General features: G+C 40.1%; 1 protein-coding gene across 2 annotated transcripts in view; it reads right to left on the bottom strand.

Moving 5' to 3' along the window:
- CTNNA1 (catenin alpha 1) overlaps positions 1-24879 on the bottom strand; it is a 159503-nt gene that overhangs the window by 118846 nt on the left and 15778 nt on the right. For both annotated transcript variants that reach the window (XM_075996095.1, XM_075996094.1), the window contains exons 2-3: positions 7260-7366; positions 5565-5760 (exon numbers count right to left, since the gene is read on the bottom strand). In XM_075996095.1, coding sequence (XP_075852210.1) covers positions 5565-5760; positions 7260-7364 — 301 coding nt within the window. In that variant the 5' untranslated portion in view covers positions 7365-7366. The remainder of the gene's footprint in view (positions 1-5564; positions 5761-7259; positions 7367-24879) is intronic.

The raw sequence follows: 24879 nt of genomic DNA, 5'->3' as shown, positions 1-24879 counted from the left end.
GACCCACCATTAAAACCAAAATTACAGACACACATAACCATTTCTTGATTTTCTCCCCAAGGTAATTCTACCTCTTCTATGCCAATAGATTAGTAAAGAGAAATTTAAAAGATCAGCATCTCCAGCCATGTCTCAATTTTTTGAAAACCTGGTGGAATTTCAATCAAAAAGAAAAATAGGGCCAGGTGTAGTGGCTCATGCCTGTAATCCTAGCACTTTGGGAGGCCAAGGCAGGAGGGTCACTTGAGGCCAAGGGTTCAAGACTAGCTTGGGGAAGAGTGAGACCCTGTCTTTACAAAAAAATTGGCCAAGGCATGGTGGCATGCACCTGTAGGCCCAGCTGCTTGGGAGGCTGAGGCAGGAGGATTACTTAAGCCCAAGAGTTTGAGGCTGCAGTGAGCTATGATGACACCACTATACTCTACTCCTGGTGACAGAGCTAGACCTTGTTTCAAAAGAAAAAAAGAAAGAAAGAAGAAAAATAACAGGGCTTCAACAAAGGAGCACAAATGTTTACAGATACCTATCACTATGCCTTGGGAACTCTCATGAGAACGATGATATTTCAGAAACATTAACACATAAAAAGGGTTCAACATCTATTACAAACCTATAATGCAAATATTTTAAAAGGAAGCATTTTACACCTATAAAGAACCTAGAGTTCTTAGTAGCACACACTGCCTCAATTTCACCATAAACGTTTCAAGTCACAGGAAAATAAATTATTACAATTTTTCACATACCAAGCCCATTAGTTTTATCTATTGAAAAAATCAGCTATTTGCACAGGCGAAGCTGGCAGTTAACTTGCATGACAATTGGCCAATTCTCCCTTTCCATTCTCTGTTACAGCAGTCCCTTCCTCAACAGCTGCATTCCATCCCCCCACTACTATGAGGGTCTCCAGACTATAGGTCCTGCCTCTAGACTCTCTCCCAACACCTTTGACCCTTCCTGCCCACAGCAGAGAGACTAATCTCCCCCAAAACATCATTTTTCCTCATATTCTCTGTTGCCCAGATGGCAGAACTTCTTAAAACAGGAAGAAAATTAAAGACACATATTTTAGTTTAAGGAAAAAAAAGCTTTAAAAATAAACACAAACCAATACTGGAAAGAGCTGCTTCCTGAGGTGTTGAGTCCTGTATCACTTGATATATTCAAACTCAAACCATCTAAGCTGTGAGGCCTAACCATAGAATTCTGATTCTACATCATTTCCCTAATAGTCCTCCCTTCTTCACTTGGCATTCTAAGCCACCCTCCCAATCTAGCTCCAAACTAGATTAAACCTCTCCTGCCAGCAATCTCAACATGACTAGTACCCCCCTCCAGTTAGGGTCCTCATTGTTGCCAATGCCCATCTTACATAGTCTGTTATTCTTCTTACCTAGATGACTTCCACACTCCCTTCTTCCACCTTTCAAGACCCAGTGCAATCTCTAACACCTTCAGGAAGCTTTTCCAATCCTATGTTTACCCTTCCATTCCTCTGTCACTCATGCTAATAATTTTTTTTTTTTTAAGAGACAGTATCTCATTGTATCACCCAGGCTGGAATGCAATGGCACCATCATAGCTCACTGCAGCCTCAAACTGCTGGCCTCAAACAATCCTCCTGTCTCAACCTCCAGAGTAGCTGGGTTTATAGGTCTCTGTTGAAAACTGAGGCACATGTACACCTCAGTTCATATAAGGTGTTCATATTAGTCATTACTCAATGACTAATTTAAACTGATTAGTAGTATAATGAAACTCCTAGATCACAGGAATTTGGATGCCATGTTTGGTGACTGGCTCCTATCCAGCAGGCTAATGAAATGGCTTATTTGGCCATTTTATTACTCTGGAGGTAAAGTGACCCTGAGTTTTGTGTATGCAGATGTCTTTTTACCTCACTTACGGCATTATGGTAAAGTTATAGTGCACTCACAAATGTTCGTGTTTATTATTCATATAATCAGGGACCAATACCAAAAGAAAGTTAATTTATGCAGCAAAAACTGTACACATTCAAGTTTCTGGTTATTAGTTATGAGCACACAGAAAGCACAGGACACGTAACAAACCCGAAGATACAGAAGGTCTAATTTTTGGCTCAGAAGTGCTATTTTTTTACATACATAAATAAATGCTACTTTGAAAACAGTAAGTTCATATGTTTAAGAGCCTGGGAAAACCCTAGATTTGGGTTAGCAAACCATAGTCTATAAGTCAAACCTGGCCTACTTCATGTTTCTGTAGGTAAGTATTAGACTATAGCCATGCCCATTTGTTTATATATTGTCTATAGTTGCTTTCCCAATACAACAGCACAGCTAAATAGTTTCAACAGAGACCTCATGACCAGGAAAATCTAAAATACTTACCACCTGGCCCTTTATAAAAAATTTGCAACGCCTGTCCTAAACAAAAGTAGTCAACACTGATTCAGAACAAAGAAATCTCACATATCCATTAACAATTAAGTGTTTCAAGGTGGCTCATGCCTGCAATACTAGCACTCTGGGAGTGCCAAGGCGGGCGGATCATTTGAGCTCAGGAGTTCCAGAGCAGCCTGAGCAAGAGCAAGACCCCAGGCTCTACTAAAAAATAGAAAGAAACTAGCTGGACAACTAAAAGTATATATATAAAAAATCAGCTAGGCATGGTGGCACATGCCTGTAGTCCCAGCTACTTGGGAGGCTGAGGCAGGAGGACGGCTTGAGCGCAGGAGTTTGAGGTTGCTGTGAGCTAGGCTGAAGCCATGACACTCTAGCCCTGGTAACAGAGTGAGACTTTGTCTCAAAAGAAAAAAACAATTGTTTCAGTGTATAAGCATATATTTTATAAACCTAACTCAGAAAAGTTAGGTCAGGATTTTGAATAAATGCTCAGGACCACTGAAGCCAGCCCAGGGAAAATTATTTGTATAAATTTTCTTTAGCTGCCTAACAAATTATTCCAAAAATTGGTAGCTTAAACATTTATTATCTCCCAGAGTTTTCTGTGGGTCAGAGATTCAGGGTTGGCTGGGCCTGCTGTCATCTGAAACTTGACTGTAGCTGGAGAATTTGCTTCCAAGGTGGTTCACTCACATGCTTGCAAATGTGTGCTGACTCTTGGTGGGAGACTTCGGTTCCTCTCCCCTGAGTGTCCTCATGACATAGCCATCAGCTTCCCCCAGAGTGAATAATCCATGAGAAAAAGCCAGGTGGATACTACACCCTTTTTATAACTTTGCTCCAAAATAGATATAATCACTTCTACCACATTCTACTCATTACAGAAATGAGTCACTAAGTCTGACCCACATTTAAGGGTTAGGCTCTACTTTTTTAGAGAGGGTGTCAAAAGAATCTGCAGACATATTAACGCCACTACAGGGTTTCAAATGATGAGTAGACAGCTTCAACAACATAGTCAACAAGTCTTGGTTGATTAAAGAATTTGTGCTCAGTCATTTTCATAATATGTATTTTGTTCTATTTATGATAGGAAAGTGATTTCATCACCATTTGTTAAGATTCTCCAAAGAAAAAAAGTAAGCCAAGAGAAAAAAGGAAGGCATTTCAGCTTTTCATATCTGATGCAATAATGATGATGAGAAGCAGTTATATTTTGGTTTGGGCTTTCTTTTTTTTCTTTCGAAGAGAAGGCAAATTATGGTGAATAGATCATGATCATAAATAATTGCAAAATTGGACTAGAACAGACAAGTCCTTATGATTCAGAACCACATAAAATTGTCAAATGGCTGGGCTACAAAAAAAATTTTAAAAAAAGAACCACATAAAAGATTTTCATACATATAAACAAAAATAACAAGAAAAGAAAAATTCAGATATGCATTCAAAATTGTGGGGGCTTTTTTTGGGCAAAGGGGGTGTATACTGTACTATGGTTGCCATGCAGATTTACATCAGAGAAACTTCTAAAACAAGAAATAGAGAGTGAAATAAAACAAATATATTTTGAAAATAAATGTCAGTCACTAAACTTAGTGAACACTTGGCCAAAGTCATCTGTTAATTTAATTGTGAGTTTCATTACAGGAGACAAGAAGGGCTGAGGAGCAGAACACTCCCATATAAAGCAACAAAGTAATAACCATCCTGATTTCCTCAACAGGAAGCTCAAAAATTGTCCTAAACTGGAACATTAAACTGCTTTAACTGGGTCGAATGGTATCTCCCAGAAATTCATGTCCACCCAGAACCTGTGGATGTGACTTTATTGAAAATAAGGTCTTTGCTGATGATATCAAGTTAAGATGAGGTTATACTAATTAAGGTGGGCCCTAATTCAATGACTCATATCCTTATGAGAGAGAAATTTGGACACAGGGACATTGTACAGAGAGAAGAGCATGTGACAACAAAGGCAGAGATTGGAAAGCCAAGGAATTCATACATTCCTTGCATTCCTACAAGCCAAGGAATGCCAAAGATTTCCAGCAACCACCAGAAGCCAGGAGAGAGGCATGAACAGATACTCTCTAAGCCCCAAGGAAGAAGTAAGCCTGCCAATACCTTGATTTCAGATTTCTGGCTTCCAGAACCATGATAATAGATTTCTACTGTTCTATGCCAGCAAGCTTGTAGTAATTTATGTTACAGCAGCCTTAAGAAACTAATATACCCAACTAGTTATTATTATGAAATTTTAATAATTTTAACGTTTGCAATATTAGAAATATTTATCTTCATCCTGAAAATTGAAAAAAAATATTTACCATTGAAGGTCACTGGAGATGTCATCTCCATCTATGGCACTGCCAATAATACTCCATTGGACTTTGCTGTCAAGTGCCAGAGGTCTAATGAGGTTCTCCCAAAGGCCAGTAAAGCACCTGTACATAACAGGAGCTCAGTTCACCCTTAGGTGATATCGAATGACCTACCAAAAACCTACATTTTTGTTGAAATCCTCCTGATGGAACAGAAGTCTAACACAAAATTACAGGTTTCAAGAAGTCAATCCTCCAGATTTAAAGTCTTCTTTTCAAATCTGTAACATGATGATGATGATAATTTTTTCTAAGATTAATTACTGTAAGCGGTGGATTCCCATTTTACTTTCTATTAATTCTGAGTTTCCCAAAACATGATTCCTTTAAGCTCAGATTTATTTATGTCACACTCAAACCAATGCAAATATGCATGGCTGACTAACATATACCGACTGACACAATAGGGCAATTTTTAGGGTATTTTCAGATTGGCTAGATATTTTTCCATTTTATTACCCCATATCTTCAGCATTAACTGAAAAGCTATCACATAGGATGAAAGGTAAAATTCTGTCCCATTTATTTTTTATTCAATTGTGTTACCACATTTCTAATAACTATTACTTGAAACACCCAGGAGTAGTAGATTCAGATCCTTCAGAGATGTTCCTGTGTAAGTATCTCTCAATTAAAATATGAGCCAGTACAACATAATTCATCTCCAATAACTGAATATTATTAAGCAATTGGGAAGCATGAAAATGAGAATACTGATCACAAAAAAGTTTTCTTCAAAGAATTGATTTTCTAGAAAGACCTGCATCTATATAAAAAGGCAAAATTGACCTACCTTGTTTTCGAACATCTTCCACAGCAGCTACAAGCTCCTCCTTGAGAAACTGACTCTCCTTTGCAATTTTATCCCCCTTCTCCAAGAAATTCTCAGTTGCTTGTTCAACAGATGCAGCCAAAACATGGGCCTTCTTAGAACGACCTCTCTTCTTATTAGAGGGCCCCTTACTATTGGTGTTTACCAGAGTTGTAACCTAAAAGTTTCATTTTTAAAAATTAAACTGCAGTCAGTTAAAATGAAAATGATAGGGAAAACATCTTTAAAGATAGTGAGACTAAGTTATTAAGGAAATGAAACATAACATTTATGAAATTCCACTAAGTATTAACAAATATACAACTCTCTATATTTAAGATATACAGTAATGATACTATAGTTAGGTTCTAAAATAATTTAGTTTTTTCAATGTGTAAGATAAGAAATATAAGACACATTTTAATTCCTCAAATATGATCATTAGGTTTGATTTTACAAATTAAAAAATGATTAGAGAGCCGGGCACAATAGCTCACACCTATAATCCCAGCACACTGGAAAGCCAAGGAAAGAGGACTGCATGAGCCCAGGAATTTGAGGTAAGCCTGGGCAATGTAGCGAGATCCTGTCTCTACAAAAAATTTTTAAATTAGCTGGGTGTGGTGGCATGCACCTATAGTCTCAGTTACTTGGGAGCCTGAGGCAAGAGGATAGCTTGAGCCCAGAATTTTGAGGCTACAATGAGCTATGATGTCACTACCACAGTCCAGCCTAGGCAATACAGCAAAACTCTGTCTCTAAAAAAAAAAAAGACAAGTTAAATTTCTCTACTATATGTCACCAAGAAGTTCCAAAAAGAGGTTAACAATGAACTTAGCTATATGTTGAGGTTACATTTTGCTACTGTTTTCAATCTTTGCAAAATGTTTTAAGACCACTTACTTCTAATGTCTTTTCACAGTTTATTCACACAAATCTCAGCAATTACTTAATAAAGGAATAATAAATTCCTTAATAAAAAAAACAATGATTGTCCAAAGAAGCCTACAGGGATGATGCTTTATGTCCCAGAAAATTAACCATCATTAGTACACAGAATACCACATATCTGTAGGTTGAAGATAATAAAGGTTTGTTATATTGTAGACTTGCCAAAAGACTAATTTTCTTTCTCTTACATAACATAAAATATACATACATACATAAACATGTAAAATATATCAAAACACTAAAAGTACATGGCTAGTTGCTAACAGTTAATGAAATATCATACCACATGATACCTGTATTTGTAATAAAACATACCAAACCCTTGAATTGAGTTACCTGCTAATTAATCCTACTCAACAAAAGGTGCGTTAAGCAGAGTGAGAAATCAAGGTTCCGAATCCCATCTTTCTTGAGTTTTCTCTCTAAAGAAGGGTGAAGTATCTAGGAAGTGCAAACATTTACAAAGTTGCACTACATACCACTAACCCCAGTTACTGGCAATAAGACTGAAGAAAATAGCAGTAGTGTGTTCTAAAGGGTTAAATAAATCCATGCATCAATATTTAATTACTAGTGGAGCCAAATCGTCTAAGTACTATCAACCTAAACTCAACCACTTGAAATAAGTTTCTGAACTAAATAATCTTGCTTTTCTGTTTATTACCAGGCCTATTGCTACAAAAACATGTTACAACAAACTATGTATCTGTGTTTTCAGATGCTTACCTGTGTAACAAGAGGCTCCAACAGTCTTTCAACTGCCAGAGTCCTGATCTCTAGACTTTTGGGATCCCATTTGAAGTTTATATTGCCTGTGTGGACAGCAGTCATTTCTAAAATTGAAACAAAAAGCCAAAGTCAGGCAAACATCAAACACAAACATGAAATATATAACAAATCTTCTCCTAAAGACTTTTACATCAGGAAAGCTACATTCACCACAGACAAAATACTAACTACGCTGCACATAAGGGCACGGTAACTCTTCTAACCCTCTTTTTTGGGGGGAGGGGGGTGTGGGGGGGATAGAGTCTCGCTTTGTTGCCCAGGCTAGAATGAGTGCCGCGGCCATCAGCCTAGCTCACAGCAACCTCAATCTCCTGGGCTCAAGCAATCCTATTGCCTCAGCCTTCTGAGTAGCTGGGACTACAGGCATGTGCCACCATGCCTGGCTAATTTTTTGTATATATATTTTTAGTAGGTCAATTAATTTCTTTCTATTTTTAGTAGAGACGGGGTCTCACTCCGGCTGGTTTCGAACTCCTGACCTCAAGCAATCTGCCCACCTTGGCCTCCCGGAGTGCTAGGATTACAGGCGTGAGCCACCATGCCCGGCTTACAACCTCTTATATTTAAAGATTTTGAATTTACAGATATTAACACTAAGGGAACTATAAGAGGGCATTCCCAAACACACAGAACTTTGTCCCTTTGGGCTTTTCTGTTCTACTTCCAGTTTTTCCACCCTGCCTTTAGAAGCAAGACAGAAAGCTAAAGTGAATAAAGCCTACTTTAAAAGAAATTTCTTCAAAAACTAATACAGAAGATCCTGATTTTTCTTACTCTACAACATTTATACTACAGTATGAACTAAAAGGTATACCTCACTTCATTTTTTTGATGGATTCTTAGAGAACATCTTGTCTTACTCTATTAAAACATAATGCTTAAATCTGCTGCCCTCTGCACCTACAGCTATTGTCGTCACTCATAGCCAGAAGAAATTTCAAGTCACAGTCTAATATCACTGTATCAGTGTCAAGGGAAACTTCCATTAGACAAAGGCTTTAAGACAAAGGGAAAAAAATCATACGAAATACAAAGTAGTGTTTTCTTCCAAAAGTAATGCCTTCAATACTTAAAAAGAAAAACAAACAAAATACAGGAAAGGCATGCGGTTGAGGTAAACACTAACATAAATTTTCTAGACAACAAACTTGGTAGAAATTTAAAAGCTTTAAAAAAGGCGCATTTTTATGACCCAAAATTCTACTTCTAGAATTTTATTCTAAAGGAAAAGTTAAGGTCATATAAAAACTTGGATATTGGATACATCCTGGTCTTGTTTTGCTAGAGGAATTTAAAAAAAAAAAAAAAACTTGGATACAATATTCACAGGAGTACTGTATAGAATCATTAAAAATTACAACTACCAGCCGGACATGGTGGCTCATGCCTATAATACCAGCACTTTGGGAGGCTGAAGCAGGAGCATCATGTGAGGCCAGGAGTCCCAGACCTGCCTGAGCAACATAGAGAAACACTGTTTCTACAAAAAATACAATAATTAGCCAGTCATGGTGGCATGTGCCTATAGTACCAACTACTCAGGAAGTTGAGGCAAGAGTATCGCTTTAGCCCAGAGCTTGAGGCTACAGTAAAATATGACATCACTGTACTCTGTAGCCCTGTCAATAAAGCAAAATCCTGTCTCAAAAGAAAAAGAAAGAGAGAGGAGGGGGAGAGGAGAAAGAGTCAAATTTTCATAAAAATAAAAAACAGTGTTGTTAGTACCCGGGTCTTTATTTCTATTAAATACCATTTCCTGTTGAAAGGACCCAGGGATTTTTGAAAAAGGGCTTATTCCAGGTCTGAGGCATCCTACTATGAAGAAAGCAAGTAAAGGCATAACACTAACAAGATCATTTTTAAAAAGACACAAGGACCAAGAGCTCCCACTGGCCAAATTTAGGACAAGTTAAATATCAAAGAATAATGACGGTAACTGTCTATAATTAACCAACTAAATATCCTTATGACCATAGGGATCCTCAAAAGAAAATAAAGGGGGTAAGGAGGGAATTTCTTCGCCATGAATATAGACTAGTATTAGAAAATGATCATTTTGCAACCCCCACTGATCCAGGTGAGGATGATCAACAAATGTTAAAACCACTAGGTGAAAAGCTATCAGGAAAAAGGATTATTTGTGAGGTTCCAAAGAATCAGCCAACAGGTTACATACTAACAAAGGGCAAGATATATCTTTTAATGTTGAGATGTAATGGTCCCCCCTTAAACAAATAACTAAACTTAGCATTGCTAATAATGGGACACCTGGTATTATGTGCCTAATATTAATATGCCATATGAAGTACCCTTTATCACCTATAAAGTATTCTTGATTTAAAAAAATATATTTTTGCTGTGAGCTAGCCTGACACCACAGCACTTTAGCCTGGGCAACAGAGCGAGACTCTATCTAAAAAAAAAAAAAAGATTTAAATGTTTAACCCAAGTCTAACGAAGCCTACACCTGGTAATTCAAAACCTTTTTTATGCCATGGACCCCTCTGGCATCTCATGAAGCCTACACACCCACATTGTCCAAGAGAAACAGAATATAAACCATATATGTAATTGAAAATTTTCTAGCATCCACATTAAAACAGTAAAAAGAACCGGTGAAATTAGTTTTAATAATAATTTTATTTAACCCAAAATATTATCACTTCAATATATAATCAATATTTTTAAAATTATAATATTTTACATACACATATGTTCGAAATACGGTATATATTTTATACATACGGCACTTTAAATTCAGACAAGCCACATTTCAAATGCTCAGTTGCCACATGTAGCTAATGACTACTGTATTGGACAGATACAGACCGTTTTTCAGAATGTCTTTTAAATGCATGAAATACAGTTCAAAGGATTAAAAGGAAATACACATACTGAAATATAGTTATAAAAATATTTTATAAACAATGAATGTGTGATACAGTAACATGTGATTCTTTCTTCACACATTAAATAAGATCTGGCAAAAGGTCAACTACTTTGAAGTAATAATGAACATGTACTTTTTTTCAAGATATCATATAACCATTGTTGCAGATATGAAAAGCACTGAGATTCCTACTGGCAAGCTGAATTTCCCACTTACAGCTGAAAATTATAGTTTGTTGTCTACATTAGTAATAGAAGGAAATGCTAATTTCCTGTTAGAAGGTAGCAAAACCAAAGACAAAATTTTTCCAATACAAATTTACTTACTCCCAGTTAAGAAACCCTAATCTAGACTAAATTTCGAGTTCATAGGAAAGACAGAGCATACAGAAGCATGTTTAGCAATACCATGAGAAAATAGACAAATCAGAATGTAGAGCTCTCTATAAGACAAAGTGGCCTCAACTTTCCAAAGAGTCAATATATGGTGGAAGGAGTGGGAAATCTATTCCAGATTAAAAGACTCGAGAGATATAAGGATCTAGGCCAGGTACAGGGGTTCACACCTTAAAAATGACTGAGTCTCCAAGTGCATTTGTTTATGTGGTTCCATCTATCAATATCTACTATAATAAAAATGAAAACTGAGGCCAGGCATGGTGGCACACACCTGTAATCCCAGCACTTGATAGGCCAAGACGGAAAGATCACCTGAGGCTAGAAGTTCAAGATCAGCCTGGGCAACATATTGAGACCCCATCTCCACAAAAATGAATAACAAAAAAGCTGGGTGTGGTGTCATATACCTGTAGCCCTAGCTACTTGAGAGGCTGAGGCAGGAGGATTGCTTAAGCCCAGGAGGCCGAGAGGCTACCATGAACTATGGTCATACCACTACACTTCAGCCTGGATGACAAAATACAAAAAAAAGAGAGAGAAGGATATAGAGATAATAATCTAATGTGCAATAAATGTACCTTTGTTGGGCTCTGATTTAAAACAAACAACTCTAAGACATTTGTAGGAAACTGGGATCGGGTTTGATAATGGAATTGTGGCTATGTAGAAAAATGACTTTATTTTTAAGAGATGCATGCTCAAATATTTGGGGTGAAACATCAAAATATCTGCACCTTTCAAATAATTCAGCAAAATTAAATAATGTATATATAAAGATCAAGGAATTATAAAAATATATTTAATATTAATAACTTGACTCTAGGTAGAGGACATATAAGTGAAGTTCACAGAATTATTCTTTTAACTTCTCTATATATCTGGAATTTCTCATTTTCAAAAATGGGGAAAATGTTGCAGAAGTTTATGAGTAAATGTCCAAAATACATACTAATGAATATGGAAAAGTGATTTCAAAACAATCTAAAGTATAACAGAAGTAAGGGCATGAAAATAGCAAATGTATTATAAGTTGATTCTTTAAAAAAACAAAAACAAAAACAAAACACCCACTCTTTTTGGGAATTAAAATCTGCACTCCTGCCCAAGGCCAGTGATCAGAGGGGCAGGGGAGTGTTCTTTGTACCACAGGAGATAGCTCAACGAAGTTGTCTGGGCAGAGGTCACCACATCAGAGATGCTATAGTTAAACAGCAATCACCTAAAGCTGGAAATTCCCTTTAAAAGCTCTCCATTTCTATTTATAGATAGGATGGTGGTTTTTTAAGATGACAGTCTACCATCCTCCTCATTTGCCAGCAAATTAATAAACTTCTTTCCTTCTCCTCAAACCACTTGTCCTTGTTCTTCTTTCATGCAAGTGCATAAGGACCCTGAAGGGCCAGGAGATAAAAGTGGGAGGGAATTAACCAGGTTGGATCACATGAGCCCTTTACCCACTCCCTCACCACCAGTTCCCCACCCACCAGGGAAAGTGCCACAGGTTCGGCCACGCTTGAGCTCATGCTGCTGGAGCTCATGCTGCTGGGGCTCTACTGCCCCACCCCTGAGGCCACCACGGGAGGCCCACAGCCAGCCCGTGGGAACGCCCCACATGGAGCCAGGCCTGAGACAACTGCCACCGCTGCCCCCACAGCCAGCACCATCTTTGCACTGTGAGAGGAGTGTGGGAGGGCACAACTGGAATTAATTCTTCAGTACCATGCCCACTGGGTTATGACTCAGGAGTGGGAATGGTTCCCCTAAGACGCAGCAGGGAACTCAATTAGCCATAGAGCACCCATAGCCAGGGCAAGGCAATTTCCATCATGGCAATATCAGATAGGGAGCTTGAATGCACAAGGATGGCTGGCTGGGTATTATTGGACTTACACAAATTGGGATCCTAATGCAGGTGCAGACAGTGTGAGAATAAGTCATTACCAAATGTATTCTGCGGGCCTGTGGAAGGCAGTGCCTAGATAGAAACGTTTAAACAAGGTCCAAGAATTACAACAAAAACCTAATGAAGATCTCTCTGAATTTCAGAAACATATCTATCAAGCATATTGGAAATATACAGATGCGGACTAAAAGCCCCTGAAGGACCCAGTACTTCAGATATAAGGAGGAAGCTACAGCCTAAGGAAGAAGCAATTGGCATGAATCCTTTGCAGCTTGTTGATATTGCCTTTAAAGTATATAATGCTAGAGAAAAATAGATAGTCCAGGACGCAGATGATGACGGAGGGGCCCTGGGGCCCCATGCCTCACTACTGGCTCCAATCCAAATATCCCCATAGAAGCCCCAGGTACAATTAACAGTGGGGACTCTCAATTAGTGCCAAGCCACATGGGCAGAAGTGGTCCAGAGGCCTCCCCTGGCCACTGCCCCAGCCCCCAGCACCAGCCACACAGGGCACTCCACAAGCCAGGCTGGGGCAGAGACCAGGCAGCAGCAAGGCAGCCACACTCATCACTGCAGTCCCAGGAGGCAGGCCCTGGGGAGCTGCTCTCGCCTCTTGCATCCTCGGTGGCCATGCTTGACCTGGGCGAGCAACGGGAGCACTGGGAGCTGTTCCAAAAGCAGCAGAAGCTCATCTCCAAGAGTACCGCCAAGCTCCTGCTGGATGAATACCAGGGCCTAGTGAAGCATGCAACAGACTGCCACTGTGGTGCAGTTTGCTTTGCAGTTTGGGCCTCAGCAGACTTGCACGTTGTTGTAGCATTTGCAAGAAGAAAGCTACCAAAAAGTGAGTAAGGCCACGTAGGCTGACTGGATCCCACGACCTACAGAAAGAATCTAAAGTCCCCATACCAACGAGTATAGATTCTGATTGACTATGAATGGTGGTACTCAGCTGCATTTAAATGGAAGGATCCTGAGACTAGGGTAGCCTCGAGGCACTGCTAGACTCTGTTGCCTCTGGGGTTTAAAAAGGCTTTCCTGCCCTGTTTGGTGAGGGCCTAGTGGGAGACATGCAGAACCTGCAATTGGACAGATTTGCAAACAGCAGGTTACTTCTCTGGGATTCCAAATTAGCAAGGGAACTCACGACAACTGCACTGGTTCCTAAGAATAGCAGAGTTTGGTTGCATCTGGATCCCAAACTTGGACTAACAGCAAAGCCCTTGTACAGAGCCCTTAAAGGAACAGATGTGGAACCACTGATCTGGACCACAGACTGTCAAAATGCCTTTTAAAAAAACTAAAGCAGAGCCTTATGACTGTGCCTGCTTTGGGGTTGCCTGACTTGCAGAAAGAATTTAAATTATATATTCATGAAAAAGAAGGATGAGCCTTGGAGTCTTACTACAGACGCTGGGAGACGTCCCACGGTCAGTGGTATACTTGTCAAAGCCACTGGACAATACTGTGAGAGGATGGCCTCCTTGCCTCCAGGCAGCAGCAGCTACTTATAAGTTGTTATTAAAGACTGTGTCTATTCTCAATCCTGCCATCCTGTTACCAGCCTCAGAGAATGAGCCTTTGCAGCATGACTATTTAGAGGTTCTGGAGGCTGTCTATTCTAGCAGAATGTATCTGTCAGATCAGCCAATGCCTGAGCCAGACTGGGATCTTTTCACCAACGGGAGCAGCTTTACAGACAATGGACACCAAAGGGCTGGATATGTGGTGGTCACAGAACAAAGGGCACTGGAAACAATAGCCCTGCCACCTGAGACTTCAGCCCAGAAAACTGTGCTGATTGCTTTAACCAGAGCTCTTCAATTACCCGGGGGCAGGGGGAGGTAAACATTTATACAGACACTAAATATGCTTTTATGGTTATGCATGCTCATGGTGCCATTTGGAAGGAAAGGGGGCTCCTGAGGGCAGGAAATAAGGATATTAAGTACACCACTGAAATAATGGCTCTCATACGGGCCATGGCTGAGCCTGAGTGGCCATCATGCAGTATCCTGGTCACAAAAAAAAGTGAGACACTTACATTGCAAAAAAGAAATCAGGACACTGGCAGAGCTACTAAGGAGGCTGCTGAAGGTGATCTGTTCCTCCGGGCCTTGAAACCACAGGATTTAGACTTAGATTTAGATCCCCTTTAAAGCTAAAGACTTGGGCTCTGACATTTGAGATGGCACAGCCAAGTAGAGAAAGAACTCTCATGGACTCATTCTCCTCCCAAAGCCTTCATGTGGCCTTTCATGAGGCACCTACATGAATGCATACAATATGGGTGTGATGCCTTAATGGATTTGGTGGGACCTCATTTAAGAGGACCTCATCTGCAACAAACTATTTATGTGCTCAAAACAATCCAAAGACAGAAAAGCAATCTGCTGCACAAAGAACTCAATATGTGGGGACCCACCCTTTCAATAAGTGGCAAATTGATTTCATTCAGATGCCTAAACTTGTATTAGTAGATAACTTTTCAGGCTGGGTAGAGGCTTATCCTACCAGAATGGAGAGCATCTGAAGTTACTAGAATCCTTATGAGGGGACTCACTTTGAGATGGGCTCCTACCAGGAGTTGCTGGCCTGGGACAGGGCTTTCACCAAGTTCCTGTGCATGTATGCCAGCGAGGAGCAGGAACAGGTCTCAGAAGATAACGAATGACAGGCGTCAGCAGTCCAGGGAAAGAGGCCAAGCAGATGGAGAATGGCGTGCTAGAGATGGACGCTGAGGGCAGACAGCTGCAGAGACAGCTCAGCAGCTCCTCCTCCTACAGGAGGACGTCAGCAGGCACAACAGCAGCACCACCAAGCTGCGGAAAGCTGAGGCCAAGAAGGAAGAGACCTGGAAGCTGATGGAGGCAGACAAAGCTCAGACAGGGAAGGTCAAGCTGTCCATGTCCTGGGACTACATGAAGGGCATTAGGACTGTTCATCTCCTTCCTGAACATCTTCCTCTTCTTGTGTAACCACGGTGCCACCCTGGCTTCTAACTACTGGCTCAGTCTCTGGACTCACAACCCCATTGTCAGTGGGACATAGGAGCACACCGAAGTCCAGCTGAGTATCTACAGAGCCCCAGGCATTTGGCAAGGTATCACCATGTTTGGCTACTCCATGGCGATGTCCATCAGGGGGATCTTTGCTTCCCATCATCTGCACCTGGATCTGCTGCACAATGTCCTGCAGTCGCCCATGAGCTTCTTAGAGTGGACTCCTAGTGGGAACCTGGTAAATCACTTCTCCAAGGAGCTGGACACGGTGGACTCTATGATCCTGTAGGTCATCAAGGTGTTCATGGGCTCCCTTCCAACATACAGAGTGATAATGGAGCCTCCTTTACGTCAGAGATAATAATCCAGCAAGTAAGCAAAGTCCTACATCTAGAATGGAAATTGCATGCATCCTGGAACTAACGCCAGAAACCCATCTGAAGTGGTGATAAGGTATAGCCACTTGCTCTACTCCAGATAAGGGTAGCCCCTAAGAAATAGTTTATGAGAGACCCTAACACCTCGAGGTAAGTAGGTAATATAACCATAAGTGGGGAAAGCAATATATCAGATACTAACCATTATGCATGAGCTTGCCTCTTTCAGGTCCCCACCCCAGTTGGAAGCAGAGAAGTAAAAGGGACCCTATGAAGTATCTCTAACAATTCACACCTCATTAAAATTGTCCGGAGTAAAACCTTTGGTCCATCATACCCAGAGTAAAGAGGTCTCCCATGGAAGAAGAGGACCCAAGTCCCCAGTAGATGGGCCAGCCTTTAGGCAATCTAAAATATCTATTTAATAAGAAAGAAAAATGAAAATGTTGATATTTTGACTAAACTTTCTTTGGTTATTTGTTCTGTCTATAGCATGAAGGGGCAACTCCTTAGTAAGAATTTCCTGACTATCACCTCTTCTGCTGATCTGTCTCACTGCTGGGTTTGCTATCCTAAACCTCATTCAGTATTTCTGTACATGATTTCTGAATTTACAGAAGCCAGTCTCTCAGATCACCTACAGGGCATGACCCATACTCAGAGGTCCCATGTTTCTTTTCTCGCACAAACCTATATCAGACATTACATACATAGTGACAGTAAGGACCCACCCCTACCTGTGTGTCTCAGATACCCAGCAGGGTAAAATCTCTTATCAGATATCCTTTATTTCACCTTCTCGGTCCTCACAGTTGAAGTTGTTGCTTGTGCCCTTTTTCACCTGGTAATCTGTTGCATTCTTTATTTTTGTCAATGGAAGGCCAAAGCTTTGCAATGGCATTAATAACTATAAACCTTCCATCTAAAACATTGCCACAATTCAGCAGGAAGTAGCTTGATGACTATGTTGCTCCTCTTCCCATAGATAGGGAAGGGTAAAATGACAGTGGGGAATATGTAACACAAGTGAGGGCCTGGAAAAGAGCAAACTGTATTACAAGTTGTCTCTTTAAACCCCTCCACAACTCTTTTTTGAGAATTAAAACTTGCATTAAAACCAGTGATTAGAGGGGCCTTTGTACCATAGGAGATGTCTCAACAGAGTTGTCTGGGCAGAGGTCACAAGACTGTGTTCACTGGAGATGCAATAGTTAGTAATAGCCCAAAGCCAAAAAACTCCCTTTAAAAGCTGTGTTTCTGCTTATAGATAGGATGGTGCATTATTTTTATTTTTAAGACAGGAGTCTACCATCCTCCTCATTTGCCAGCAAATTAATAAACTTCTCTTTTCTTCTCAAACCACTTGTCCTAGTTCTTCTGATGCAGCCTTGGGGACAAGTGCCGAACTTTCAGTAACAAAAGTATGGACATAGAAACCAAAACACTAAGAGTGATGTTATCGCTAAAGGTTGAGGATAACACCATTGTGGGTGGTTTTAACATTCTTCTTTTTGCCCAACTGATTTTCTGATATTATAAAATTACACAGGTATTTAGAAAAGGTTATTTTTATAATTAATAAAAGTAGAAACTTTATCTCACGAGCTATAAGGAAGACAATAGAATCAAAAGACAGGCTTAGCTGGAGTATGGTGGCACTCACTATAGTCCCAGCTATTCAGGAGATCACTTGAGCCCAGAAGGTAGAGGCCAGCCTGGGCATCATAGAGAGAGATCCTGTCTCTTAAAAAAAAAAAAAAAAAAGGGCATGCTTGATCATCTTAACTACTTTGAACTCATTTCCTCATTTGTAAAGTAAGACTACCAACCACCACTTTGTTCAGAAAGCTTTTGCGAAGATTAAATTAGATAAAACAAATTATGGTTCACTGAATAATGCATGAGTCCATGCTAATATGAACAGAGAAGGAAAAGTTCTTCCAAACAATAAAAGACCAACTAATAGATGTAGAAAAAAATAATGTATGTTGGCCGGGCGCTGTGGCTCACGCCTGTAATCCTAGCTCTTGGGAGGCCGAGGCGGGCGGATTGCTCAAGGTCAGGAGTTCAAAACCAGCCTGAGCAAGAGCGAGACCCCGTCTCTACTATAAAATAGAAAGAAATTAATTGGCCAACTGATATATATATAAAAAATTAGCCGGGCATGGTGGCGCATGCCTGTAGTCCCAGCTACTCGGGAGGCTGAGGCAGAAGGATCACTCGAGCCCAGGAGTTTGAGGTTGCTGTGAGCTAGGCTGACGCCACGGCACTCACTCTAGCCTGGGCAACAAAGCGAGACTCTGTCTCAAAAAAAAAAAAAATAAATAATGTATGTAGAAAAATCACCATTTAGGAACCATCATAATAATAATTGATTCAAGCAAGAATCATCAAAGAATGTTAACCAAGGAGATGAAAGTTAACTGAGAAAAATGAATATTTACATAGTATCACAGTAACTCCCAACAGATTGTTTACTTATGACAAAGGGGAAAAATAGTAACTTTACAATTCAGAAACCTGCAGACACCACCTCAACCAAGTAATCAAAATTAACATACCCAATCAGGGCACAATGTAACATAGTGTACCTGAAGGAGCTCAGGAAATTTTACCCCAAAATATGACTTCATGATATACAGTGTATTTTGAATTACAGGGCCTTTGAGATAAAAAAAAAATTGGAACCGGCTTTCCCTCTATCTGCATAAATCCACCTGACAGATCAAAAGAACAATGGTTCTCTTTCTTTCCTTATTATCTCAATATATTCCTGGAAAGAAGATCAACGATGCAACCAGACCTGGCCCAAATTATTTAAAACATGATACCTGTCTCTCAGGTTAATTTTACAAGTCAATCTGTTTCCCCCATCCGTTCATCCTGCCTAGCAACCATTTATTGCCCCTAAACAAAAATCTATACTCCTCATATCCACCCCCTCCAAAAGGAGTGTATAAAAATATCTGAATCCCATTGAGATACTGAATAATCACTCGGTGACTCTCCCTATGTTCATGGTAAATAAACCTTTCTCAGGCGTGCGCCGTGGCTCATGCCTGTGATCCTAGCACTCTGGGAGGCCGAGGAGGGAGGATCACTTGAGCTCAGGAGTTCGGGACCAGCCTGAGCAAGAGCAAGACCCCATCTCTACTAAAAATAGAAAGCAATCAATTGGCCAACTATAAATATATAGAAAAAATTAGCCGGGCATGGTGGCGCATGCCTATAGGCCCAGCTACTTGGGAGGCTCAGGCAGAAGGATCGCTTGAGCCCGGTTTGAGGTTGCTGTGAGGTAGGCTGATGCCATGGCACTCTACCCCGGGAAACAGAGTGAGACTCTGCCTCAAAAAAAAAAGTTTTTTTTTCTTAATTTTCATCATTACATTACGGTTATCCAAGCATCAAAACATTCCAGAATCACTAGAGATGGGGTGGGAAAAGGAATTTGGGTTTGCCCAATCTGGCAACAGAGTATGCCAGTTTCCAAGGAATGTTTCAGTGCAGGTTAAGCAAATTTGCTCTCTACACTCATATGTCAGACTTACACTTTGGTTTTTAAAGGTTATTTGTCCACTAAACTGATCAACCCAAGTCAGTAAACAAGAGATGGAATGCTCCAGATTGCTAAAGGGCTGACGACAGTTCAAGCAAATGTCATCTAATGTCACAGATAAGACATTTCAGAAGAAATTATTTGCCCCATGGATCCTACATATCCTAGCATTCCAGAGACTCTGCATTAACACATATAAAACATAGAACCTTTCAGGACTGTAGAGGGAGGGAACCAAGAAGTAACCTAAGTGAAGCTAGCTGCAAGTAGACATTTAGTTTCATGTGGCCACATTTGCATTTTTTTTTTTTTTTTGGGGACACAGTCTTGATTTGTTGCCCAGGCTAGAGTTAGTGCTGAGGCGTCAGCCTAGCTCACAGCAACCTCAAACTCCTGGGCTCAAGCAATCCTGCTGCCTCAGCCTCCCAAGTAGCTGGGACTACAGGCATGCGCCACCATGCCTGGCTCATTTTTTATATATATTAGTTGGCCAATTAATTTCTTTTTATTTATAGTGGAGATGGGGTCATACTCTTGCTCAGGCTGGTTTTAAACTACTGACCTCTAGCAATCCACCCGCCTTGGCCTCCGAGAGTGCTAGGATTATAGGCGAGAGCCACCATGCCAGGCCAACACATTTGCATTTATTAAACAAGTACAATATACACCAATTCACTTTTCCAAAGAAACTCACCCTTCCATTTTTCTTAAAATAAAAGGCCTTCCTGGTCTTTTGTTTTCTTAATTTTGATATTTTGAAATACAAAACAATTTCACTTCCTTCTTAACTTTAAAAAAAAAAAAAAAAGTAGAGTATAATGGGGGGGGGTGGGAACCAAGACTACAAAATCAGGAAGCTTGTACCCAGTTGCCCACCAACTCCAGGCAATTTTTTTTTTTTTTTTTTTTTTTTTTTGAGACAGAGTCTCACTTTGTTGCCCAGGCTAGAGTGAGTGCCGTGGTGTCAGTCTAGCTCACAGCAACCTCAAACTCCTGGGCTCAAGCCAACCTGCTGCCTCAGCCTCCCGAGTAGCTGGAACTACAGGCATGTGCCACCATGCCCGGCTAATTTTTTCTATATATATTAGTTGGCCAAATAATTTCTTTCTATTTATAGTAGATACGGGTCGCTCTTGCTCAGGCTGGTTTTGAACTCCTGACCTCGAGCAATCTGCCCACCTCGGCCTCCTCCAGGCAATCTTGATCATGCAAACCCAGAGTGAGATGGTAATCTGACTTTTCAAGAGGCCAGGGGTGCAGATTTTTACAAGAAATCTCCCAACTTTAACATTAGCAATAACTTCCAAAAATTCTTACTATGAAAGACAAACATATCCAAGTACTATCTGCCCTGTTGGTCACCACTTTGCAACCTCTGAACAAGATTCTCCCCTAAACTCTCTTCCAGTTCCAGAACTCCACATACTCTTAAGTAATGTCTCTGAGGGAGTCACCTTATTCACTCTTAAAAATTTATCAGACTCAGGCCCGGAGGAAAGGGGTTAAAGCAAAGGACTCACTCACTTACATTGAGAAGCTTGAAATATACTGAAAATTGAGAATTCATACAGTGTATTTCAAGATTTTCAATAACCACTATGGAAACCAAATACCTGTGCAGCACCTTTAATCAAAAGTGCTAAGGAGCTTCTTTTTGTTTTTTCCTTCATTTGATCTTACTTTGTTCCAAACGCACTGGCCTTATCTTTCTCAGTCCTTGAAGATACTGCCTCATCTCCGTGTTACTTCTGCCTGGAATGCTCTCTTCCCCCAGATACTCACTTGACTGGTTCTTTCTTTCAGATTTCAGCTCAAATGTTATCTAGACAGAAAGGTCCTTCAAGAGTTCTAACCTAATTCCATTATCATAACTCTGCTTAATTTTCTTCCTAGCTCTGTATTGTCTTCTTGGTTTACTTATTTATGCCATTAATACTGTGTAAGCTTCATGAAGGCAGGGCCTTGCCAAGAGTGACATCGAACACTATTAAACTATACTATGGGGCCAAGTTATGCCTTTGGTGACCTCAATCTTAAAAGATTAAAAAAATAAAATAAAAACAGAGTTTACACGCCTGTAATCCTAGCACTCTGGGAGGCCGAGGCGGGCAGATTGCTCGAGGTCAGGAGTTCAAAATCAGCCTGAGCAAGAGCGAGACCCCGTCTCTACTCTAAATAGAAAGAAATTAATTAGCCAACTAATACATATAGAAAAAATTAGCCAGGCATGGTGGCGCATGCCTGTAGTCCCAGCTACTCGGGAGGCTGAGGCAGAAGGATCACTTGAGCCCAGGAGACTGAGGTTGCTGTGAGCTAGGCTGACGCCAGGCCACTCACTCTAGCCTGGGCAACAAAGCAAGACTCTGTCTTAAAAAAAAAAAAAACAGAGTTTAAAATCTAAAAAGAAGGTGCTCTACTGGCATGTGATACCAGCTTTGTCACTAACTTATTCTCTAACCTTTGGCAAGTCACTTCACTTTTCTGGATACTTGGTTTTACCATCTACAAAATGAAAGAGGTTGAATTTTAAACCCCAAGTCTTTCCAGCCCTGAAATTCTAGTGCTCTTTTATGTTATCTCTCAACAGCCTTTGAATTGTTTTATTAAACTTAATTAGTTTTCTCGGGTTTAGCATATGATCTTCCTAGCTATATTTTAAGTTTAAGGATGATAACTATGCTTATGCTTCTTTATATCCCTTAAGTTGTCAGCTAGGTGCTTTATGCAGGTCAGACACAGTATTAGTTGAACTAAATTTATACAACATCATTTGCAAATATTTACAAGCCTACCAAGACAAAGCTCCTGCCTTAATCTTAGTCATATCTTCTGGTTCTCTACAATTAATGGTATTGTTCAGAGTAACTAAACAAATAACTTTTAAACTCTTGGCAGTTTCTAGTTTTCCAATTAACTTACAAGAGCATTCCTTCACAAGATCTATGACAAAACTTAGCCAACCTTAATGAATTAAAGCAACCTTAGGTTTTTTCAGGAGGTATCATGTTTAGCAGAACTAAATAAAAAGCTAAACTGTAGTTATTCAGTCTTCATTACCTTATAAATGGCAATCCTGGCTATAAAGCAAAAGTTTGCTATAAATTCAGAAAGGGGCAGAGATGCAGTTGTTTGATAATAGAAAGAGAAATAGAGAAAATAAAAGCATAGTTCCATCAGAATCCAAGGAGACTGATTATTAGCAAACTGCCTCATTTGTGCAAAGAGCAACACACCTTCTCAAAAGACATTAAATGTTCATTTACAACAGAATGGCCACATCATCCTTAAAATGTGCCTGCTCCAAAGTTTTAGACTACCTTACCATGTTACTCGACGTCAATTTTTTCTAACAGCAAGGTTAATGAAATGTTAGGATGGTTCATTTAAATGCAAATCAGGAAATTTAGAAATTAAAAGTACCCAAAGCAAAGTTAACTGTCACATTGCACAAGACATAGGACTGTGAATTGCTCAGTGCTGTCACAGCACTGCCAGGTTGCATCTACATTAAGCAGAGTTAACACAGCTGTCAGAACCTCAACTCTCAAATTTCCTGGTAACCTCAAAAACAAAAAATCAAGGTAACACTTATAATTACGACATACTCTGAGGCCCAGCACAGAGGCTCATCCCTGTAATCCTAGCACTCTGTAAGGCCGAGGTGGGCGGATCGTTTGAGCTGAGGAGTTCAAGACCAGCCTGAGCAACAGCGAGACCCCATCTCTACTAAAAATAGAAAAAATTAGCCAAGCATGGTGGCACATGCCTGTAGTCTCAGCTACTGGAGACGCTGAGGCAGGAGGATTGCCTGAGCCCAGGAGTTTGAGGTTGCTGTGAGCTAGGCTGACGCCACAGCACTCTAGCCAGAGCAACAGAGTGAGACTCTGTCTCAAAAAAAAAAAAAAAAAAAAAAAAAGACATACTCTAAAAACCAAATCCTGCCTATCTGACTAAATTCCTCTACCCCCAAACTGTCACCTTCTGAACTATAAACCAGATTGGGACTGAGGTAAGAGGTAAGAAAATAAGAGGTATAAAAATGCAGATGGCGCAAGTAAACAAAAAGAAAACTTTTCCCCAAAAAATATGGTCTCTATTTCTAATCATAATTGCAATATCATATAAAAAAAAAAATCTTAGTCTTGGTCAAACCTGAAAGCCAAAATATAATAACAGTAAAAGGTTTCCCATCTACTGCAGAGTAACAAGATTAAATGATCACATCATTTGTATGTCATTTTGTCTCTGGCATTTATTAATATATGGCACAGAGAAGTTGTCACTCTCCTTCCAACTTTACAGACCTATGGGAAAAAGGATACTTAGCTAAATCTTTAAAAAATAATAATCATAATAAAACATTTAAATCATTCTTATTTTTTTTTTTTGTTTCTTTTCTTATTTTCTTGAGGGCACCAAAGGTAATGGGAACAACTGAATGAAAGAACTGCCATGCCACAAGCATCAGGAGACACAGTGATTGTAAAAAGCACTAAACAAAAAACAAAAGGTAAACTTAAAAAAACAATGTTCAGTCAACTATTAAGCCATTCACCCAGGAAATACTGATGTCCCTCCTCTGTACAGGCACTATTCCAGATGGCAGTAACCAAGAAAAAAAAGGATCCTGCCTTCATGAAGCTTATACTGCAGTAATGGCATAAATAAGTAAACCATGAAGACATTATAGAGCTGGGAAAAAAATTAAGCAGTGCAACAGTAATGGAATTCGGTAGGGCCCTTAGTGCACTTTTCTGTCTTAATAATGTTTGAGCAGAAGTCTAGGCCAGCGAGGTGGCTCAAGCCTGTAATCTTAGCACTCTGGGAGGCCGAGACATGGTGGAATGCTTGAGGTCAGGAGTTCGAAACTAGCCTGAGCAAGAGCGAGACCCTGTCTCTACTATAAATAGAAAGACATTAATTGGCCAACTAATATATATAGAAAAAATTAACTGGGCATGGTGGCACATGCCTGTAGTCCCAGCTACTTGGGAGGCTGAGGCAGCAGGATTGCTTGAGCCCAGGAGTTTGAGGTTGCTGTGAGCTAGGCTGATGCCACGGCACTCACTCTAGCCTGGGCAACAAAGTGAGATTCTGTCTCAAAATAAAAAAATAAAAATAAAAAAAGTCTAAAAGAACCAGTCAAGTGAGTATCTGGAGGGAAGAAAGCATTCCAGGCAGAAGTAACCTGGATGAGGCAGTATCTTCAAGGACTGAGAAAGAGAAGGCCAGGGTGGCTGGAACAGAGCAAGAAGAGATCAAATGAAGAAAAAAATAAGAACAAGCTTGTAAGGTGAAGTGACTGTTTGCTATATGGACCAGCAATCTATGTTCATTTACTTAGCTTCCATCACATCATGGCTGAGACTGTTAACAATAGAAGAGTGTTTAATACAAAGCTATGTCAAGCCCTCATGACAGACAACTG

The sequence above is a fragment of the Microcebus murinus genome, chromosome 21, assembly GCF_040939455.1.
Source record: "Microcebus murinus isolate Inina chromosome 21, M.murinus_Inina_mat1.0, whole genome shotgun sequence".
Lineage (NCBI taxonomy): Eukaryota > Metazoa > Chordata > Mammalia > Primates > Cheirogaleidae > Microcebus > Microcebus murinus.
This window is presented reverse-complemented; position numbering and strand designations above follow the sequence as displayed.